Source organism: Oncorhynchus mykiss, chromosome 3 (genome assembly GCF_013265735.2).
Source record: "Oncorhynchus mykiss isolate Arlee chromosome 3, USDA_OmykA_1.1, whole genome shotgun sequence".
Taxonomy (NCBI): Eukaryota; Metazoa; Chordata; class Actinopteri; order Salmoniformes; family Salmonidae; genus Oncorhynchus; species Oncorhynchus mykiss.
The window spans coordinates 47,240,360-47,259,700 of NC_048567.1; the positions used below are offsets into that span (position 1 = coordinate 47,240,360).

At 41.8% G+C, this 19,341-nt stretch overlaps 2 protein-coding genes across 5 annotated transcripts; both read left to right on the plus strand.

The window, feature by feature from the left end:
* The first annotated feature begins 5,134 nt into the window (after nucleotides 1–5,134).
* On the plus strand, nucleotides 5,135–14,739 carry LOC110520055 (uncharacterized protein C7orf57 homolog). Of its 4 annotated transcripts, none has more exons than XM_021597036.2 (9): nucleotides 5,135–5,303; nucleotides 5,507–5,559; nucleotides 5,812–5,991; nucleotides 7,115–7,223; nucleotides 7,802–7,898; nucleotides 8,496–8,575; nucleotides 10,545–10,583; nucleotides 13,805–13,905; nucleotides 14,245–14,739. In XM_021597036.2, the coding sequence occupies exons 2-9, from the start codon at nucleotides 5,523–5,525 to the stop codon at nucleotides 14,256–14,258; spliced, it is 657 nt and encodes a 218-aa protein (XP_021452711.1). In that variant the 5' UTR covers nucleotides 5,135–5,303; nucleotides 5,507–5,522; the 3' UTR covers nucleotides 14,259–14,739. The 4 variants fall into 4 exon arrangements, with proteins under 4 accessions (XP_021452711.1, XP_021452712.1, XP_021452713.1 ...); XM_021597037.2 differs by having other exon boundaries at nucleotides 5,812–5,982; XM_021597038.2 differs by lacking the exon at nucleotides 10,545–10,583.
* Nucleotides 14,740–15,804: 1,065 nt separating this feature from the next.
* Nucleotides 15,805–18,960, plus strand: LOC110520054 (uridine phosphorylase 2). The gene is made up of 7 exons (XM_021597035.2): nucleotides 15,805–15,993; nucleotides 16,108–16,243; nucleotides 16,348–16,506; nucleotides 17,436–17,550; nucleotides 17,654–17,863; nucleotides 18,055–18,201; nucleotides 18,350–18,960. The coding sequence occupies exons 1-7, from the start codon at nucleotides 15,935–15,937 to the stop codon at nucleotides 18,490–18,492; spliced, it is 969 nt and encodes a 322-aa protein (XP_021452710.2). The 5' UTR covers nucleotides 15,805–15,934; the 3' UTR covers nucleotides 18,493–18,960.
* Nucleotides 18,961–19,341: the final 381 nt, after the last annotated feature.

A 19,341-nucleotide genomic window follows, 5' to 3' on the forward strand; every position in this document is an offset into this window, starting at 1 on the left:
CTAGTTCATTATCACATGACCACCCAATTTGTTGACATCGGATATGTTCTTTAATGTAAATCAGACCTCCTCCTCCTCCTTCAATCCTGTCTCTCCTGAAAACATTGTAGCCAGGCACAATCAAAGCAGCATATGGAGAGTTATGGAGCCACGTCTCTGAAAGGCAGAGGAAGTGAAGGTTGGAGTCTGTGAGTAGATGTTGAATTTGATCACTTTTTGGAATGACACTACGAATGTTCAAGTGCCCCCCTAGTCGTCCCTTGGGCTTAGCTCGTGGGTCCCAGAGGACTCGAGAGGGATTAGCACATTGAAAAAAGTTACATTTTCTGTGTTTTCTGACAGTGTTTTTATTTAATTTTGATTAGGGGCAGTTCGATAGTGCAATTAACAATCCCTCCCGCTTGCACTGGATGCGGGGAACTAATTAAAACAGCTTGCGTACCAGAAACAGAGTCAGGGATCGCATATAGTGACTTGGATATGTTTGAAGAGTCCAATTCCATCCTGGAGCCGGGTGAGTCGAGAGAAACCATGGGACCATAGCACTCACCCACTTCTGCAGCGGCGAAGATCAATGGACAAGGCCATCCACTGCTTTCCACTCCGGTGAGTGTTGCTGGCTCGGTGATGTTAGGCCCAGGATTGAGATTGGCTCAGTGATGTTAGGCCCAGGATTGAGTTGCACATCCCCGGCGAGCAGGAACAGGTAGTTTAACAGTTTCCGATAAATGTTGGACTTGTGTCTGTTACGCCTAAGCGGTTCAGTGGAATAGGGAGCGAGGTAGACTTGGCCATTATTCAGAACATTATGGTATGCTGTGTACTGTCCTCTCCCGTGGAACGGTGAACCAATGTGTTTGGTGTTGATATTCGGCAGTAGATTGGTTGTGTCATTGCAGCAAGGACGCACTGAGATTATCAGAAGAGCAGCTACATAACTGACAATCATGGCAATGTACTGGAGATAAAACACATAATTGCACTTTAAATCTTTGCATGAGTTACTTAGCTGGGGTCGGCGTACACCTGATGTTTTAGATGAAATAACAGCATCTGTAGGAGAAGCGGCAGCTGCCGCACCACCCTCTCTTCCGTCTGCCATTGTTTTTTGAGCACAGCCTGATGTTACGAGGTACGATCACGAATATCCTACCAACGGGGCATCAAAAACTGTAATATCTTATGTTTCACCGAATCGTGGCTGAATGATGACATGGAGAACATTCAGCAGGATTGACCCTGCACCGGCTAGAACAGCACACTCCGATAAGACGAGGGGGGGCGGTCTGTGTATATTTGTAAACAACAGCTGGTGCACGAAATCTAAGGAAGTCTCTTGATTTGGCTCGCCTGAAGTAGTGTATCTCATGATAAGCTGTAGACCACACTATTTGCCAAGAGAGTTTTCATAAAAATAATTTGCGGCTGTTTATTTACCACCACAGACAGATGCTGGCACTGACTAAGAGTCAGCTGTATAAGGAAATAAGCAAACAGGAAACCGCTCACCCAGAGGCGACGCTCCTAGTGGCCGGGGACTTTAATGCAGGGAAACTTAAATCAGTTCTATCAACATGTTAAATGCACAACCAGAGGGAAAAAAATTATATATCATCTTTACTCCACACACAGAGAGGTGTACAATGCTCTCCCTCGCCTTCCATTTGTCAAATCTGACCATAATACTATCCTCCTGACTCCTGCTTACAAGCAAAAATTTAAGCAGGAAGCACCAGTGACTCGGTCTATAAAAAAGTAGTCAGATGAAGCAGATGCTAATCTACAGGACTGTTTTGCTAGCATAGACTGGAATATGTTCCGGGATTCTTCCGATGGCATTGAGGAGTACACCACATCAGTCACTGGCTTTATCAATAAGTGCATCGAGGACGTTGTCCCCACAGTGACTGTACATACATACCCCAAACAGAAGCCATGGATTACAGGCAACATTCGCACTTAGCTAGAGGGTAGAGCTACCGCTTTCAAGATGCAGGACTCTAACCCGAAGCTTATAAGAAAACCTGCTATGCCCTCCGACGAACCATTAAACAGGCAAAGCGCCAATACAGGACTAAGATTGAATCGTACTACACTGGCTCCGACGCTCGTCGGATGTGACAGGGCCTGCAAACTATTACAGACTACAAAGTGACACGAGCCTACCAGAGCCTACCAGACAAGCAAAATCACTTCTATGCTCGCTTTGAGGCAAGCAACACAGAGGCATGCATGAGAGCAACAGCTGTTCCAGACAACTGCGTGATTACGCTCTCCATAGCCAACGTGAGTAAGACCTTTAAACAGGTCAACATTCACAAGGGTGCTGGGCCAGACAGATTACCAGCACGTGTGCTCCGAGCATGTGCTGACCAACTGGCAGGTCTCTTCACTGACATTGTGAATGTCCCTGAATGTACATGTTGACATGTCCCTGATTGAGTCTTTATACCAACACATGTCAAGCAGAACACCATAGTCCCTGTGCCCAAGAGCACTAAGGTAACCTGCCTAAATGACTACAGACCCGTAGCATTCACGTTCGTAGCCATGAAGTGCTTTGAAAGGCTGGTAATGGCCCACATTAACACCATTATCCCAGAAACCCTAGACCTATTCCAATTTGCATACCGCCCAAACAGATCCACAGATGATGCAATCCCTATTGCACTCCACACTGCCCTTTCCCACCTGAACAAAAGGAACACCTATGTGAGAATGCTATTCATTGACTACAGCTCAGCGTTCAACACCATAGTGCCCTCAAAGCTCATCTCTAAGCTAAGGATCCTGGGACTAAACACCTCCATCTGCAACTGGATCCTGGACTTCCTGAAAGGCCGCCCCCAGGTGGTGAGGGTAGGTACCAGCACATCTGCCACACTGATCCTCAACATTGGAGCCCCTCAAGGGTGCATGGTCAGTCCCCTCCTGTACTCCCTGTTCACCCACGACTGCATGGCCTGGCACGACGCCAACACCATAATTAAGTTTGCAGACGACACAACAGTGGTAGGCCTGATCACCGACAACGATGAGACAGATTATAGGGAGGAGGTCAGAGACCTGGCCGGGTGGTGCCAGAATAACAACCTATCCCTCAACGTAATCAAGACAAAGGAGATGATTGTGGACTACAGGAAAAGGAGGACTGAGTGCGCCCCCAGTCTCATCGACGGGGCTGTAGTGGAGCAGGTTGAGAGCTTCAAGTTCCTTGGTGTCCACATCACCATCAAACTAGAAGGCTCCTCAACAGCTTTTACCCGCAAGCCATTAGATTCCTGAACAGACAATCAAATGGCCACCTGGATTATTTGCATTGTGTGTGTACCCCCCCCCCCCCTCCTCCTTTTACGCTGCTGCTACTCTCTGTTTATCATCTATGCATAGTCACTTTAACTATACCTACCTGTACATATTACCTCAATTAGCCAGACTAACCGGTGCCCCGGCACATTGACTCTGTATCGGTACCACCTGTATATAGCCTCACTGCTGTTATTTTCACTGTCATTTTACTTTTTAAATTGTATTTATTTACTAATCTATTGCTTACCTAATATCTATTTTTTACTTAAAAATTGCACTGTTGGTTAGGGCTTGTAAGTAATAATTTCACTGTAAGGTCTACCTGTTGTATTCGGAGCATGTGACAAATAAACTTTGATTTGATTTGATTAGAAGTGGATGAAACTGTAGGGAAAATGGCGCAGCACTAGTCTGAGTACCAGTCTCTCTCTTTAGCTAACATTCCACTTGCCTCTCCTTGTCAATGCCAAAAAGACCGGCCTTTCAGCAATCAAAACATTCAATATGCGCTGGATTTACGGCAGTTGCTCAATGGTTGTCATGGAAAAAACTTTCATTTTTTCCATGACAACATGTGGAGCATCAAAAAATACAATGAAAATGTATAACATAGTCAAAAACAAACATTTAGCTGTTAGCTTGGCAAGGTGTATTTTGAGGCTTAAAATCAAGCAACTTTTGACAAACTGGTTTCATCTAGACAAACAAAAAACGATGCTGAGCAACCGGATACCAACATGTTCTGTGGAGAAAAAAAAGTGATAGAGTTCCAATATTTGCATAATTGTTGTGATTGGAGGATAGCTGTGATTGAGTCAGGTTTAAATTCTCTGTTCTCTTCGAGCACATCAATGATATAATGTTCATATTTGAAGATGTCAGAAAGGCCAGTCTCTTTGGCACATGACATGGAGTACACGGAATGGATTAGCTAAAGGGACTGGTACCCAGACTAGCGCAGCACAGCTTCCAGAAAAACTGTTGCTTTCAAACTAGGGATTTCATGGTTAATTGGGGTAAAACAGTAATTCTGCTCAGAGATTATGCATGTATGAACTACATATTGACACATCCAGCCCAAAGCGGGATGTGTAAAATACACTTAGTAGTCGCCAAAGTTCCGGAGCATGTCTTTAATTAAATCTGATGTCAACCAGATGTCATCAAACAGATACCAACTCACATCAACAAAATGACTTAGTACCTCCTTATTATGACTTAGTATCTCATAATTATGACTCACATATCTCATAATAATGACCTACTATCTCATAGTTATGACTATCTAGCTCATAATAATGAATTACTCTCATAATAACGACTATACTATCTCACAAATATGACTTGCTTATCTCGTAAAAATGACTCACATATCTCATAATTAGGACATACTATCTCATAATAATGACTTAGTATCTTATAACTTGTAGTCAGAATTTTATTTTTTGGTGGCCGGAACGAGCTTCCATAGAGATGGGAGGAAAGATGTTGTCTTCATTTTCTGCATTGCAAGCCAATTCATGGAAAATTAGCTTAATGTTTTAAGACTAGGCATAATAGAGGTCTAGCTACAAGGTATTCAAATAATAAAGCAGAAGATAAAATATTCTTATTTTTTAAATATATATTTTTTGAACAAATTTGTTCAACTATATTGTGGGTTATGGAGCAGATAAAGGGTTTGGTGGATTATTCATAATTTAAATATTTTATTTATTTATTTAATAAACAGTCAAAAACTAAATATAGATATCAGCTCTAATTCAAATGAATTTCGCATCATTTCTGTTTTTAAACCCATTAACGAAAAAAGGTTATTGAACATATTCCTAAAAAAGTAACGCTACAGCCCTGTTTCCATAGTAACAAAACTCTCGACACAGTCAGACGTTTGTTTTGTCACTCCCTGCAAGTTAGCTCGAAATCCATACTCGGGTTTTCTCCGCACTATTTTTGCCGGTGTCCAGATTTGCAAACGCAGAATAGCTGGTAATGTAAGTAATGTTTTGCAATGATGCTTGAACCTCACATTAACTTACTAGCTACCTACACTTACACCCATGTACTAAAACGAACACGTTTAGCTGTTAACGCTAGCTGGCAACGCCTTATTGCTAAGCTAACGTCCTTACCGAGCTAGCAATTTGACCAGCAGTGTACGCTAGGATGACAATGTACTGCGTTCTTTTTTCAACAGAAAGACAACAGTAGACATGAACACTGACACAGATCGCCGACAAAACGACCATGGCAAGTACAATTGGTCTTCAAATGTGCAAAGCTGACTAGCTAGCTAACGTAGCTAACTACCGTTAGCTGTGAAGGCCTAGCTAATATCTCTGATTCTGACTCTTGGCTAGCTAGCTAACGTTACACGTCTTATTCTAACAAGCCTCTAAGATGTAAAGTTACCAGGTGAAGGTGCTAGCTAGTTGAAGTAGCTAACGATCTAGCAACAACTTGAAGCAAAGCCTTTATAATTGTGTGTGTTTTTTGTTTTAGGCGTTGGCAATGGTGATGATGATTCAACAAAAGCTGCCCCGACTTCCCAGATTCCTGGGCTCTCTGACGATGCTAACAATGGTCCTGAGGAGAGGACTAAAGGACGCCGTACTGGAGTTAATGAGTCCGATTCTGCTTATACTAAACTGGCTAAACAAGGAGGACAGAGGGGTAAAAACGGTATTCTGTTTGACCTAGAAATAACAAAGACTATTATCTCCCCTTTCATCTGTGGAAATGAAGTAAGTTATAGCTAGCTATCTGTCTAGCTCATAGACTGTAAAAAAGTGCAGCTAGGTAAAATGACACACCCATCCAGTTTGTAAGGATGGCCTAGCGAGACACTTTAAAATATTTTTTTATTGTTTATTATAAACTGGGTGGGTTGAGCCCTGAATTCTGATTGGCTGACAGCCATGGTATATCAGATCGTATACCACAGGTATGACAATTTTTTTTATATTTTTACTGCTCTAATTACGTTGGTAACCAGTTTATAATGCCAATAAGGCAACTCGGGGGGGGGGGGGGGGGGGGGGTTGTGGTATAGGGCCAATATACAACGGCTAAGGGCTGTTTCCAGGCACTCTGCGTTGCATCGTGCGTTAAGAACAGCCCTTAGCCATGGTATATTGGCCATATACCACAACCCCCTTGTGCTTAACCAGGGGTTATTGCTTAAGTATACCAGGGGTTCCCAAACTTTTCCACGCAGGCCCCCCTTTCAGCCTTAGGGAACATCACTCATCTCAGACAAGTTATAAATGGCTCCAAATCAAATTTTATTGGTCACATACACATGCTTACCAGATGTTATTGTGGGCGTAGGGAAATGCTTATGCTTCTAGATCCGACAGTGCAGCAGTATCTGTAACAGGTAATATCTAACAATTCCACAACACAACCTAATATCTAACAATTCCACAACCAAACCTAATATCTAACAAATCCTACAACAAAACCTGATACACCCAATCTAGTAAAGGAATGGGGTAAGAATATATAAGTATAAAATATATGGATGAGCAGTGATAATGTGGCTAAGATGCAATAGTAAAGGTCCATAAGGTATGCAATGACTGACATGACGAGGAAAACTGATGATGCGCTACCCAATTTCAAACTTGCGGCTTGTGCATTTTACTATTACAACTTTAAAGAGTAAGTTGCCAGATTGATTTCCTTTAAAAAAAGCCCCCCCCCCCCCCCCCCCCCCCCCGCTTATCCCTGGGGCACACCCCACAGTTTGGGAACCACTGTAGTGTACAACATTGGTAACCAAGTTCTTTTCATTCATTTACAGGTTTATTGTGGCACGAGGAGACCAATTTGGACACCAAACCTAATTCTGCATCATCTTACAAAGCTCCAAACTGGTTCTCTGGATCTCCAAAAGCTCAAGAGCAAGCAAGGTACAGCCAAAAAGGCAAATTAAGATGAGAATAATGACGGTTACTCTGGATTAAAAAATAATCTATTTGTGAAGTTAGTTTGTTAGTAATTTATGGCTACTTAGCCAGGCCAATATGGGTTGTGTGCATTGATCATCCAAATTTCATATTTGTTTGAGGTTGTATGGTTGTTGTACCCTGTTGTAAAACAGGGGTGTGTTCAGTTTGTTAAATGTTTTGCTACATTGCGTGGCGGTTTGTACTGAATGACACGTTTCCCCCAAACGGTGCACACCGTTCTTCAACAGGCTTTGTGTGTTTGCTCCCGTTTGGTGGGTGTGGTGGAGTGTGGGCTGATCAATATGGGCGTGGTTACCATTTGATATCACAAAACCCATGCAGAGCACAGTATGCACATTCAGCCTCTGGGCCACTGTTATCACAACATCCTTCAACTAGTTCTTCAGAACATCCGCCGTCTCTGACGTATCAAACATTGCACACTGTTGAGTCCTGCTGAATGCAGCCCAGTTATACAGGCTAAGGCTATTATTAGTATAATGGGTTATTTGACATTTGTAAATTTGTCTTTCTTCCAGCCCAACCGAGAGCTTTCAAAACTACATGTCAACTAATGCTCCCTTTGGGAGTGATAATAAGTCAACTTGGGAAAGGGACTTTGATGACAAAGAGAAGGTGAATGGAGAAATCCTTGCAATTTCACTTCTGATGATGCTCTACCCAGCAAATGTAACAATACTTCCCCGTTCATATCATATTGTGCTACGATAAATTGAGTTAATAGTTATTCTGAGGTCTTCGAAGTCCAGTATGCAGACAGACCTGTTTAGATTATTTTGGACATTGACTTCCCTTTTGACAGCATGATATCACCTGCCTAATATCATGAAAAGCTACATGTTTTTAGCTCATTACAAATATTAGCTAACAATGGATAGAGTTCTCAGACTCAACACCTACCGTATCTAGTGAACTTATAACCAACCACTATCTTTGGCTATGTCCCCATCTGTTGCTGAAATGTATTTGATTAGCATCAAATTGTCACTTGCGTTTACCATATTTGGATTATTCTAGATTTATCAGATTCCTCTCTTGCAGTTGCAGTGATAGAGAAGAAAGTGACATAGTATGTCCAATAGAAGCTGATGTTGCCAACTGAAATAGGGGGCTTCATCCTGTGTTCAATCCATCTTTCACCCCCGTGTTCAATCCTGACGTGATTCCAGATGATAAATGACTATTCAAGACACTTCTTGTTTTTGCTGTCAGATCTCTCCTAACAGCCAGATGGAGAACTTGTCCTTAGCATCAGGAAAGAATGAAGATGCAGCAGGCAATTTCAAGAAAACGTGAGTGACCCCATTGAAATGTTTACACCATATATCCACAAGATGGCAATGTTATACTTTTTAATTCACAGCACAGCAGAGTGCAGCTCCAGGCAGCTTGGGTACCTTTACAACTCTTTGTTATAGGCTCAAAGATTCATATATATATATATATATAGTACAAAAATATAAACGCTACAATTTAAACGATTTTAATGAGTTACAGTTCATATAAGGAAATCAGTCAATTGAACTAAATTCATTAGGCCCTAATTGATGGATTTCACATGACTGAGCAGGGGTGCAACCATGGGTGGGCCTGGTAGGGCATAGGCCTACCCACATAGGCCTACCCACTATCCACCCAGGCTCAGCCAATCAGAATGGGGTTTTCCCCACAAAAGGGCTTTATGACAGACAGAAATGCTCCTCAGTTTCATCAGCTGTCTGGGTGGCTGGTCTCAGATGATCCCGCAGTTGAAGAAACGTACTGCCAAATTCTCTAAAATGACTTTGGAGGTGGCTTATGGTAGAGAAATTAACATTAAATTCTCTGGCAACAGCTCTGGTGGACATTCCTGCAGTCAGCATGCCAATTGCACGCTCCTTCAAAACTTGAGATGTGTGGCATTGTGTTATGACAAAACTGCACATTTTAGAGTGGCCTTTTATTATTCCCAGTACAAGGTGCACATGTGTAATGATTATGCTGTTTAATCAGCTTCTTGATATGCCACACCTGTCAGGTGGATGGATTATTTTGGCAAAGGAGAAACTGGTAACAGCATTTCTGTGTTCATTCAAAAATAATTGTGACAGTGTTTGAAGTAATATGGGAAAAATATATAATTTGTTGCTGCTTACCGGTTTTGATAGAACAGGGGCCAGCTCTTAGGCCTATACAGGATGAACATAGTTTGTTTCTAACTTTAAAAATGTAAGTCTCTTCTAAGCTGCATATCGCCCCAAAATAGTGTACTCAATTACTGCACACATTATGAAAGAACTATGCAAACAAATGTTGGATTAGTTTTTCGTATATAAAATGGCCTTAAATATACAAATACTAAATCTATTTGATTAAAAAAATGTTAGATATGGAAACACTGTGTGACAACGGTAACTACAAAAATCATAAATGTTGGTTTCTAATATAAATTAGGTATTTGAATTATAATTATTGTTTTTATTCATAACAAATTGTTATCTTGAAAAAATAATTCACTGGCCATATTTTTACAAATGATATTGTACATTTATTACAGCAGTATTGTACTGTATTATTCATGCGTTTATAAAAACATTGTTTGGCCATATTTTATCTTTACAAAAAATATGTTAAAATCATATGACTCATGCCAATATTACTTAAAAATGCCATTTTCACTGTCTTTTACCTTTGACTTCCAGGGCCCTCCCACTTGTTTCCATTTGGCAACAAATGCATTTGATCCGTTTCCTAAGAACAAATACTTGGAAATTTTGATTTAATGTTTATCACCCAAGTTTGAGTTTCCATTTTTTTATTGAAGGAAATGTGTACACACAGTTTTATGATAACAATTTGTGGGGAATTTCAGTAGCAGCTAACTATTTCTGCCTTCGCGGCTAGTTCAAACTGAAATTTACGACTTGCTAACAAGTTGATGTTCTACAAGTGCTGCGTTCAACCAGTTAGCAAGTCAGACATTTCAGAGTTTCCTTATTCCCACTAGCATGTGATCTGGAGAGGAGTTGCATGTCATGTGACTTCACCAAAGGACCTTATTGGCTAGTGTAAGCTCCCCCCCTTTTGTCAAGTTCAATGGTGTTTGTATTTCTTCATTCATGGAAGCAAGTGGATGAAGAGAAATGGTATGTTGCCACATTGCAACATTTTATGCATTAAATGTGAAACATAGATTGCAATGTGAAAACTAGGGTAATTTACCAAGCGCAACAGTTTATGAGTGTTAATTAAAGCTACACTCTTGGTGTATTTGTGTTTCAGCCCAGCAGCCCCGCTACCAATTGATGGGGCTGAAGAAATGTAACTATTTTAACATTTACAGACCGCTTTGGATGCACTTCAATGGTATCATCAATATAGTTTTTAAAATGTTTGAAGCCATATATTGTTAACAAAGGCATTTGTTTAAAAACAATGGTTTAAAACAACATTCAATTTTGAGTTATGAAGGGACCGTTTTACTCACAAGCTCATGAGGCAAGTTATGTTATACAATTTTCTTTTGACATCATTCAAGAATCAATAGGTATTGGCCTCATATCATTCATGTTGGTGACCAAAATCAGGCGCAAATATCCCAGATTGCACCTTTGTCTCTCCAGAAGCTTGCAGATTCAATGTGCTGACAATATTTGTTGTGGTAGTCTTGAACCTGGCCTCCCTAGCTCTCATACAATATAGCACTGCCCAAAACCCCTGCCCCATACTTTGTTATAATGGATAAGGCCGATGTGATGTGGCCAAGGAATAGAGTTAGTTAAAGGGCTCGTCTTTCTATTTGTCCCATTATGGCATCTGTAACAGCACGGGCAGCGCCATTGAGGCCATCTCCATTTTGAAGTAGTCGGTTTTTCTTTTGTGTTTGAAAAAAGCACAAAGCTAATAGCTGCAGTGCCGGCGACCTGAACCAAATCTTGTCATTGATCTACTGTGGCACCAGATGGCGATGACATTTACAAACCATTATTAAACCAACTTGAAGAAGTAGACAATAGTGATGCATGGGTCAGCTGTTTGTTCACCCGGACCCACCTGCAATTCCTAATAACCCATCCGCAACTGCCCGACTAAATCTGGGACCCTAACCCGCAAATAGGCTGATAGAAAATGTGATCTACAGTCAGTGACGACGGAACGATTTTTTTTGACATGGTACCGAATTTCTTTTTTTCCAGACTATTTTTTTATATGTTTCTGCTTTTCAACTTGCCTATGATTGGACACATGCAGCTTTTCTTCAGTCATTACTGCCCTAGGAGATGAAATAAACCCTGAAATAATATCATCAATGTGATTTATAACATCAATGTGACAAATCAATGAATTCAATCTAGTTGACGTCGGTTAAGTTCCCCTTTCATCTATGCTTCTCTCGTGCATCAGACGTTTGGGTACTGGAAGAAAATGCATTAGCAACAACAACAAAAAATGATAGACTTTCCGTGCAAAATGTCCAAATGACATCATTTTGAAATGAAAAGCAGTGAAAACAACCCAACATGTTTCTGATAAGGTTTAAGTTTGTCTCGGATGCATATTTTATGTGGCTGGAATGCTATCAGCTTTTATGACGCTGACAAAGATGGCACCTTTACAGACGTTCCCTAACCGCGCATTCATTATTTCAAGATGCTGAAAGAAATAAATCATATTTCTCTACTCCTGTTCCAGAGTCCAAATGTACATTTGGTGTATCACTTTACTGCAATAAGTGCTCAATTCTGCAGGAGTTAATATTATATTAGGCTAAGTGAGAGCTTATAGACCTACAGTCAGTTTTCAGTTAGGTTACAATTCCATTTAACCCATCTGGCTACAATTTCCCCTGAGGTGCCATATTTGAAGTACCTGTCTTTTGACTCTCGAAATTGTCTAAACCATCACAGTCATCACACATAACGTAATCGGCACTATCATCCTCGCACTATCATCCTCTTTTAGCACGTCACCAAATCTTTCCCAAACGTTGCTTTTCTGGCCTTCTTTCTCCCTTCTTTTTATTTTCAACTCTCCGTTTCGCTGCTTTTTTTTTCTTCTTATTGAATTAAACTCCAACAGGGATGTATGTGGCGGGCGTACAGTTAGGCGCTAAAGCTTAATGGCAGATGAAAAAGAATGAAACAAAAACCTCAATTGCAGAATAAATTGTTGTTGTTTTGTTTTGAATTTTACCCCTTTTTCTCCCCAATTTGGTATCCAATTATTATTTTTAGTAACTCATCGCTACAACTCCCGTACGGGCTCAGGAGAGACGAAGGTTGAAAGTCATGCGTCCTCCCTCCGATACACAACCCAACCAAGCCGCAATGCTTCTTAACACAGCGCGCATCCAACCCGGAAGCCAGCCGGAGTGTGTCGGAGGAAATGTACCTTGGTTCATGCGCACTGCGCCCGGCCCGCCACAGGAGTCACTGGTGCGCGATGAGACAAGGATATCCCTACTGGCCAAGCCCTCCCTAACCCGGACGACGCTAGGCCAATTGTGTGCCGCCCCACGGACCTCCCGGTCGCGGCCGGTTACGACAGAGCCTGGGCGCGAACCCAGGGTCTCTGGTGGCACAGCTAGCGCTGCAGTACAGCGCCCTTAACCACTGCGCCACCCGGGAGGCTATATTTAGGGATTTCTAATGCATCTCTTTATTCAACCCGACTCTTACCCGCCCTTCAGAGGACTGCGATTATGAATCACCGCCCTACGGATAAAACAAAGGGGACTGCGGGTTATGAGTCACCAGTAGACAATGCTCTAAACATTATCTGATCGCTCCCAGCCCATAGGAATCCCCACCCATTTAACTACTTCAACATGGTGGAAGATCTAAATGGCAATGTCCATGCAGAAATGGGTCCTCTATCACTATGGGCCAATGCCAGACTTGCCTGTCTGCAAATAATACTGATGAAAGAGTACAGATGTCCTCACAAACGTTCAGCTCAGTTAGCTATATGAACCAATACATCAACAAACAGATCGCTAGCTTCAAATAGTGTGATGACATGACCTCCCCTGACTTTGTTTTTGCTACCAATGTGGTCTTTACTCTACAATGCAAGTCATTGAGCAAATGTTGTTGTTTTTTTTAAAACATTTGCCACCTGTCAGTGACCTGTGACATTGATCTGTTAAACATAGGCCTACAGAGATGTCTGATGGTTACGGCTTCACAGTCAATACATTATTAGAACCATAATGAATTAAAGGACATTTTAAAATGTGAAGATATTGTTGACCCATTTTGTAGGGTACAAAAAACGTTATTAGTTCAACTGTATCTCAGTTAGAGGTAAGTGTTTTCAGGGTCCATATTCAGTGTTTGCTGTTAGTGTACTCCCCCCCCCCCCCCCCCCCTTACCATATCAATATTACCATCAGCTGGCAGATTCTCCCACGTTTTTTATGGTTTTGAACCCTCCACTAGCTCTAAATGTTCAAGAGCTCAGTGTTTTGTTTTCCGCCTTTTATTTAGGCCCCATTTTGTCCCCCCACTGTGTTTTTAAATGCTTGCATTTTGGTCTTGCAGATCTCAGAAATCTCAGAATTCGACCCCTGTCAACATGTCTACGCTCTTGAGCTTTGGCTATTTAGAGGACCAGAAAGGGGCACCAAATACGCATTCATCAAGTAAGTAGCTGTTCGTGACAGTGGGTTGATGTTGGAACTTCAAGGTCATTTGAATTCAGTTGGCAATTTGGCTCCTTGCTCAGAAGCACATGCCCCATAGACTAACTAATAAAATATTGAATGTGTATGAAGTCGTATAGATTTATTTTACAATAAGTCATGTATAGATCTACATAATTGATACAAAGGACACCGAAGTAGAGTTGCAAAATGTCAATGGGTGTTCCATTCAGACAAGATGATATGCCTGTTGATAAATCAGTCGGGGAAATCGTGACTTGCATTGTTATCCGTGATCATGGGGTGGGACTGCAAATCAAAATGTGTGTATTCCTGCAGGTTCCAAGGAGTAGAAAGGAGCAAAGGCAGTGACGCACGACTCAATGTTCTCCTCCACAACGTTCCTTCACCAGGTTTTGCCTGTTCACAACCGCTCATAGATCGATAAAAGCAGTTTGTTTAGGTTCAAGTCAGAGTTAAGGCACTCTTGTCATGCTACATGTTTATTCTTGTCCCTAGACGTATACACAACTGCAAAACTTGATTCTGTTAGATTGCGCTCACAGACCCACTCTGTTCTGTGCCTGAAGTTGCTAATGAACTGCATTTTCACTGTAACACTAACAGCTAATGTACTAGCCTGAGCTATGCTCTTGTTCATCTGTTGTAGTTTGGGGAATGATGGTTTACTTTTAAAAGGTGTCTATGGCTTAGAAGGGCTCCTCTAAAAATGCCTGCTGTTCTGAAGTGTTATGTCTTTTTGTGTGTGTGTGTGCCTCGTTATGGTTGCTATAAAGATTTGTTTTAAAGAAAATAAATGTGTTGTGCATGGAAGCATTGGATGTGTTCTCATTCTCTTTGTGTGCTTAATGAAGCTCAGTGAAGCTCTCATTACCATTTGAAATGGTATCTAGACATGTATTAGTTGAAGCGTGACTCGTAGCTAGATTGTTCCAGAAACCTGAGATCTCTGTGAATTTACTTACATAATTGTTCCTTCCTCTTTTCCACTGTCGTCATAGTGGAAATTGTGTTCTACCGATGTAATGGACACAGGATACAAAGTGAATATTCAATATCATCGGACATATTTCTCCCCGTAAATGATTAAACAAGTTGCCTAAGTTAAATAAAAGGTTATATTTAAAATTTTAAAATTAATGTTTTATGAGGCATATCTAAAACAACCGGTTAAGGTAATATGTTTTGATGATACACACACACACAGTCAAATATTTGTGCACACCCAATTGGTTTGGAACCTGAACGTCATGAGATGCCCGGGATTCTGTGACAATTACGTAACAGTCTAGCTCGTATTTGAAAACTGGCCAGGACAGCCATTTTTGTTTCTGTAACAACATTCATCGTGTTTTGAGAATGGTTGAATGTTTTGAGAATGGTGAAATGTTTTGAGAATGGTTGAATGTTTTGAGAATGGTGGAATGTTTTGAGAATGGTTGAATGCACCTGGCAATCAGAACATTGACTTGGCTTTTTAACCATTTCCCTCAATTTCAATTGCATGGCCCTTGTACAGTATTTTTCACCACCGAAGTAATGAATAGGTTTAAAGAATAATAATTATATATATTGATATATACTCTTTCGAGTCATGACTTTGGATCTGGGCCAAGTATTTGGAAAGTTTGTCTGTCAAAGTTAGTGTTTGTTTGAGATCACTTCATGTTTCAGTGGGAGAGACCAGACCAATGACTGGACCAGACAGTCACTACCCTTCTCTCCCCAACCAATCACTCCTGAGAGAAGTCACAGGTCAAAGTTATATCAGCCCAAGAGGCAGAGACGGGCAAAATAGTTTTTAGGAACTGCTACACAGTACAACAGAGAATATTACCCTTTGAATTCAGAATAACTTTTCTGGCCTGAAAGGTATGTTTTGCACTTGTGGCTGTAGTAATATTGTGGCTACAAATATTGTGTTTACAACATATTGTGTCATAATTCAACAGTTGATAGCAATTGTAAATGTTTTCTTCATATTTATTTTAGGATACAGCGAACAACTATGTCACCTATTTTACTGAACGGTATAGGGACTGTCGATGACCATTCTGAATATATCGAGTGAGTATATGTATTTTACTTTGAGGTTTTATTATAGTACTGGTTATTGTCCTGCACTAAAGCACCTTCTGTTATGCAATTGTCATGTGCTCTCTCGTGTCAATGATATTACAGACCCGAGGTCCCTTTCAAGAACCCCCAGATCCATGTGAAGAACCCCCATTTGGATACAATGGAAGAGGACATTCTCTATCACTTCAACCTGGGGACCAAGACCCACAACCTACCAGAGATGTTCGGAGACATCAAGGTTTGTGAAAGTTACCCAGACAAAATAGGCGCAAGTACCTGATTCATGGAAGCTAGTCTCATAGACGAAGGAATTACAACGGCCTCTCTGTCTCCCCCGTGAAGTTTGTGTGCGTCGGCGGCAGTGCCAATCGGATGAAGTCCTTTGCCCAGTTCATTCACCAGGAGCTGGCCTTGCCCGGAAACATGGATGACGTCACAGACATCTGTGAGGGAACCGACCGCTACTCCATGTACAAAGTGGGACCCGTACTTTCTATCAGTGTAAGTATCGCACGAAGGACGCATCTCCCTCGCACGCGATGAAGACCTGACTTGACTTTCGATAGCCTGTCTAAGACATGGAAGTGAAGATTCTCTATGTAAGCCAGTGACTGACACCTGGAATGGTGTTCTGTTATTATCAGATGTTTGTCCAGTTTGGTGTGTTCCTGTATCTTCTAATAATGGTGTATTGGATTGATTTAGCGCTGTTCTACCTGGGTGCTCAAAGCGCTTTACAATAGTCACTTCTACCACAATAGTAACCTCTACCACAATAGTCACCTCTACCACAATAGTCACCTCTACCACAATAGTCACCTCTACCACAATAGTCATCTCTACCACAATAGTCACCTCTACCACAATAGTAACCTCTACCACAATAGTCACCTCTACCACAATAGTCACCTCTACCACAATAGTCACCTCTACCACAATAGTCACCTCTACCACAATAGTCACCTCTACTACCACCACCATTGTATGGTACATATCTGGGTGATGCACAGCAGTCATTTTTTGTGCCAGAACGGAATTGAAAGTCTATTCCACGTTGGTTCAAAGGAATTTAATTGAAATGGCGTGGAAACAACGTTGATACAACCAGTGCGTTCCCAGTGGGAAGAGTGCCTGGCGACCTGAGTTGCTTCCCGCTGCGCAGCTGTAGCACGGTGTCGCCGGCAAAAGCTAACGTGGCCAAATGTTTTCCTCCAAGTAAGGTAGCAGCCTTCGTGGACAAATAATTGTCCATTTTGGTAACCGTCTGGATGTCCCCGTGATACAGTCTACTCGTTAGGGAGAGCATGCACGACAAGTCGGCGTTTCACAACACCAGGACGTAGTGACCTTCGCCACCCCACCTGCCGAGCACTGCTTTCCTGCAGTTCTGTTAACCTTAGATTGTTAACCTCACCCCACTGTTTCTGCAGCATGGTATGGGCATCCCTTCCATCTCCATCATGCTCCATGAGCTCATCAAACTGCTGCATCATGCCCGCTGCATCGACTTCATCCTCTTCCGCATTGGCACCTCCGGTGGAGTCGGTAAGAGCATACTGTCCGTTCTTCTTTCAAATGTTGATTCACGTTTAATACATGTTTATCTAGTTGAGTGCCACAGCTCTCTAAAGTCATGTCACCCTTACAGGTCTGGCACCAGGAACAGTAGTGGTCACAGACAAGGCGGTGGACTGCTTCTTCCGCGCCCAGTTTGAGCAGGTGGTTCTAGGTAAGGTGGTCACAAGGAGCACAGAGCTGGACGTGGGCGTCTCCAAGGAGCTGCTGCAGTGCTCCTCCGAGTTAGAGGACGTGCCCACCATCATCGGCAACACCATGTGCACCAGTGACTTCTATGAAGGTAACCACATCACGTAACTCACCTCTGTCCACTCTGCTACACAAAAGCCCTAAGTTAAAGCTACAGTCTGCAAGTTTTGTTGTATTTTGAATCGCAGACTGCCTCTTTTTTTAAATTTAGGATGAACATTCCCAATCTTGCCTACTAGCCTTCTGGTCTAACCCAGTCTGTTTTCTGTTGTGGTCCTCCAGGTCAGGGTCGGCTGGATGGAGCTCTCTGCTCCTTCTCCACTGAGGACAAGTTGGAGTACCTGAGGAAAGCCTTTAACACGGGAGTCAGGAATATTGAGATGGAGTCCACTGTCTTCGCAGCCATGTGTCGTGCCTGTGGCATCAAAGGTATTATTCCAAATAAATGACAGTCCCACTGTCTCGAATGCCACTAACTTTGACAGAGAGAACCTGTAATCAAAAAGGCTTTTGTTTTTACACGTCTTTTTTTACATTGTTTTGATATTTCTAACAGATTTCACCTTTTTCTCCGCAGCTGCAGTCGTATGCGTGACTTTGTTGAACCGTTTTGATGGGGACCAGATCGCCACCCCTCATGATGTGCTGGTGGAGTACCAACAGAGACCTCAGGTTCTGGTGGCCCACTTCATCAAGAAACGCCTGGGCCTCGTCGTCTAAGCTCCCTCCGATCACCTCTGCTGCCCTTGGAGTGTATATAGCTACAGTCCCAACTGATATGTGGATATATGTATATAGACAAGTTGATATGTGATCAGATATTATTTAAACGGAGTTGTAAGAGTACATGAAAATACATTTTGCAAACGAAGCTCAAAGAGTGGGCTCTTATGCAATTGTGTGGTATTTGTGTATATTTGTATGGTATTATATATTGTGTGACTTGAGTACTTTGACTGTGTAGATGAAATCGTTTGTCTGTGTTACTTCTGGATGACATTAAGTCCCGTGACTTAAAATGAATCAAATATTTAAACAAAGAAGCACTCTGACTGTAATTGAATCAAATGACTCATGCAGGAGTTAGGCACTGGTGTAGCTGGGATATATTTAGAAATGGAAATACATCTGACTTCATTGTACCTGACATTTTAAAATCATGAATAAATTCATTTCAGGCCTGGCTGATATGGGTCCACATCCTCTTATTCCGCATGGGTTAGTAAGAAAGGACTAACTTCGAAATGGAGATGAGACACTACAGAATTGCGGCCTAGACCAGCCTGCACTGACACGTAGTACAATCGGCATATTGTTACAATACCCATGGATGTTACACAGTCAAATGAGCAAATATATACAGCTAAACATACATGAAAGGTTTGTCGTGATGACAGGCAAGTTTTATCTAAAGTCACAGTGGCATAAAACACAGAAATTCTGTGTTCAATGAAGTATCAGATGTTGATGAATAGCAGAGGGAGGCATATGAGGATTAGTGCAAGGAATATGTTCAAAGTTGAGCCAACATAGTCTGAATTGACACAGAAATAGCCCAAAGAAGAAATA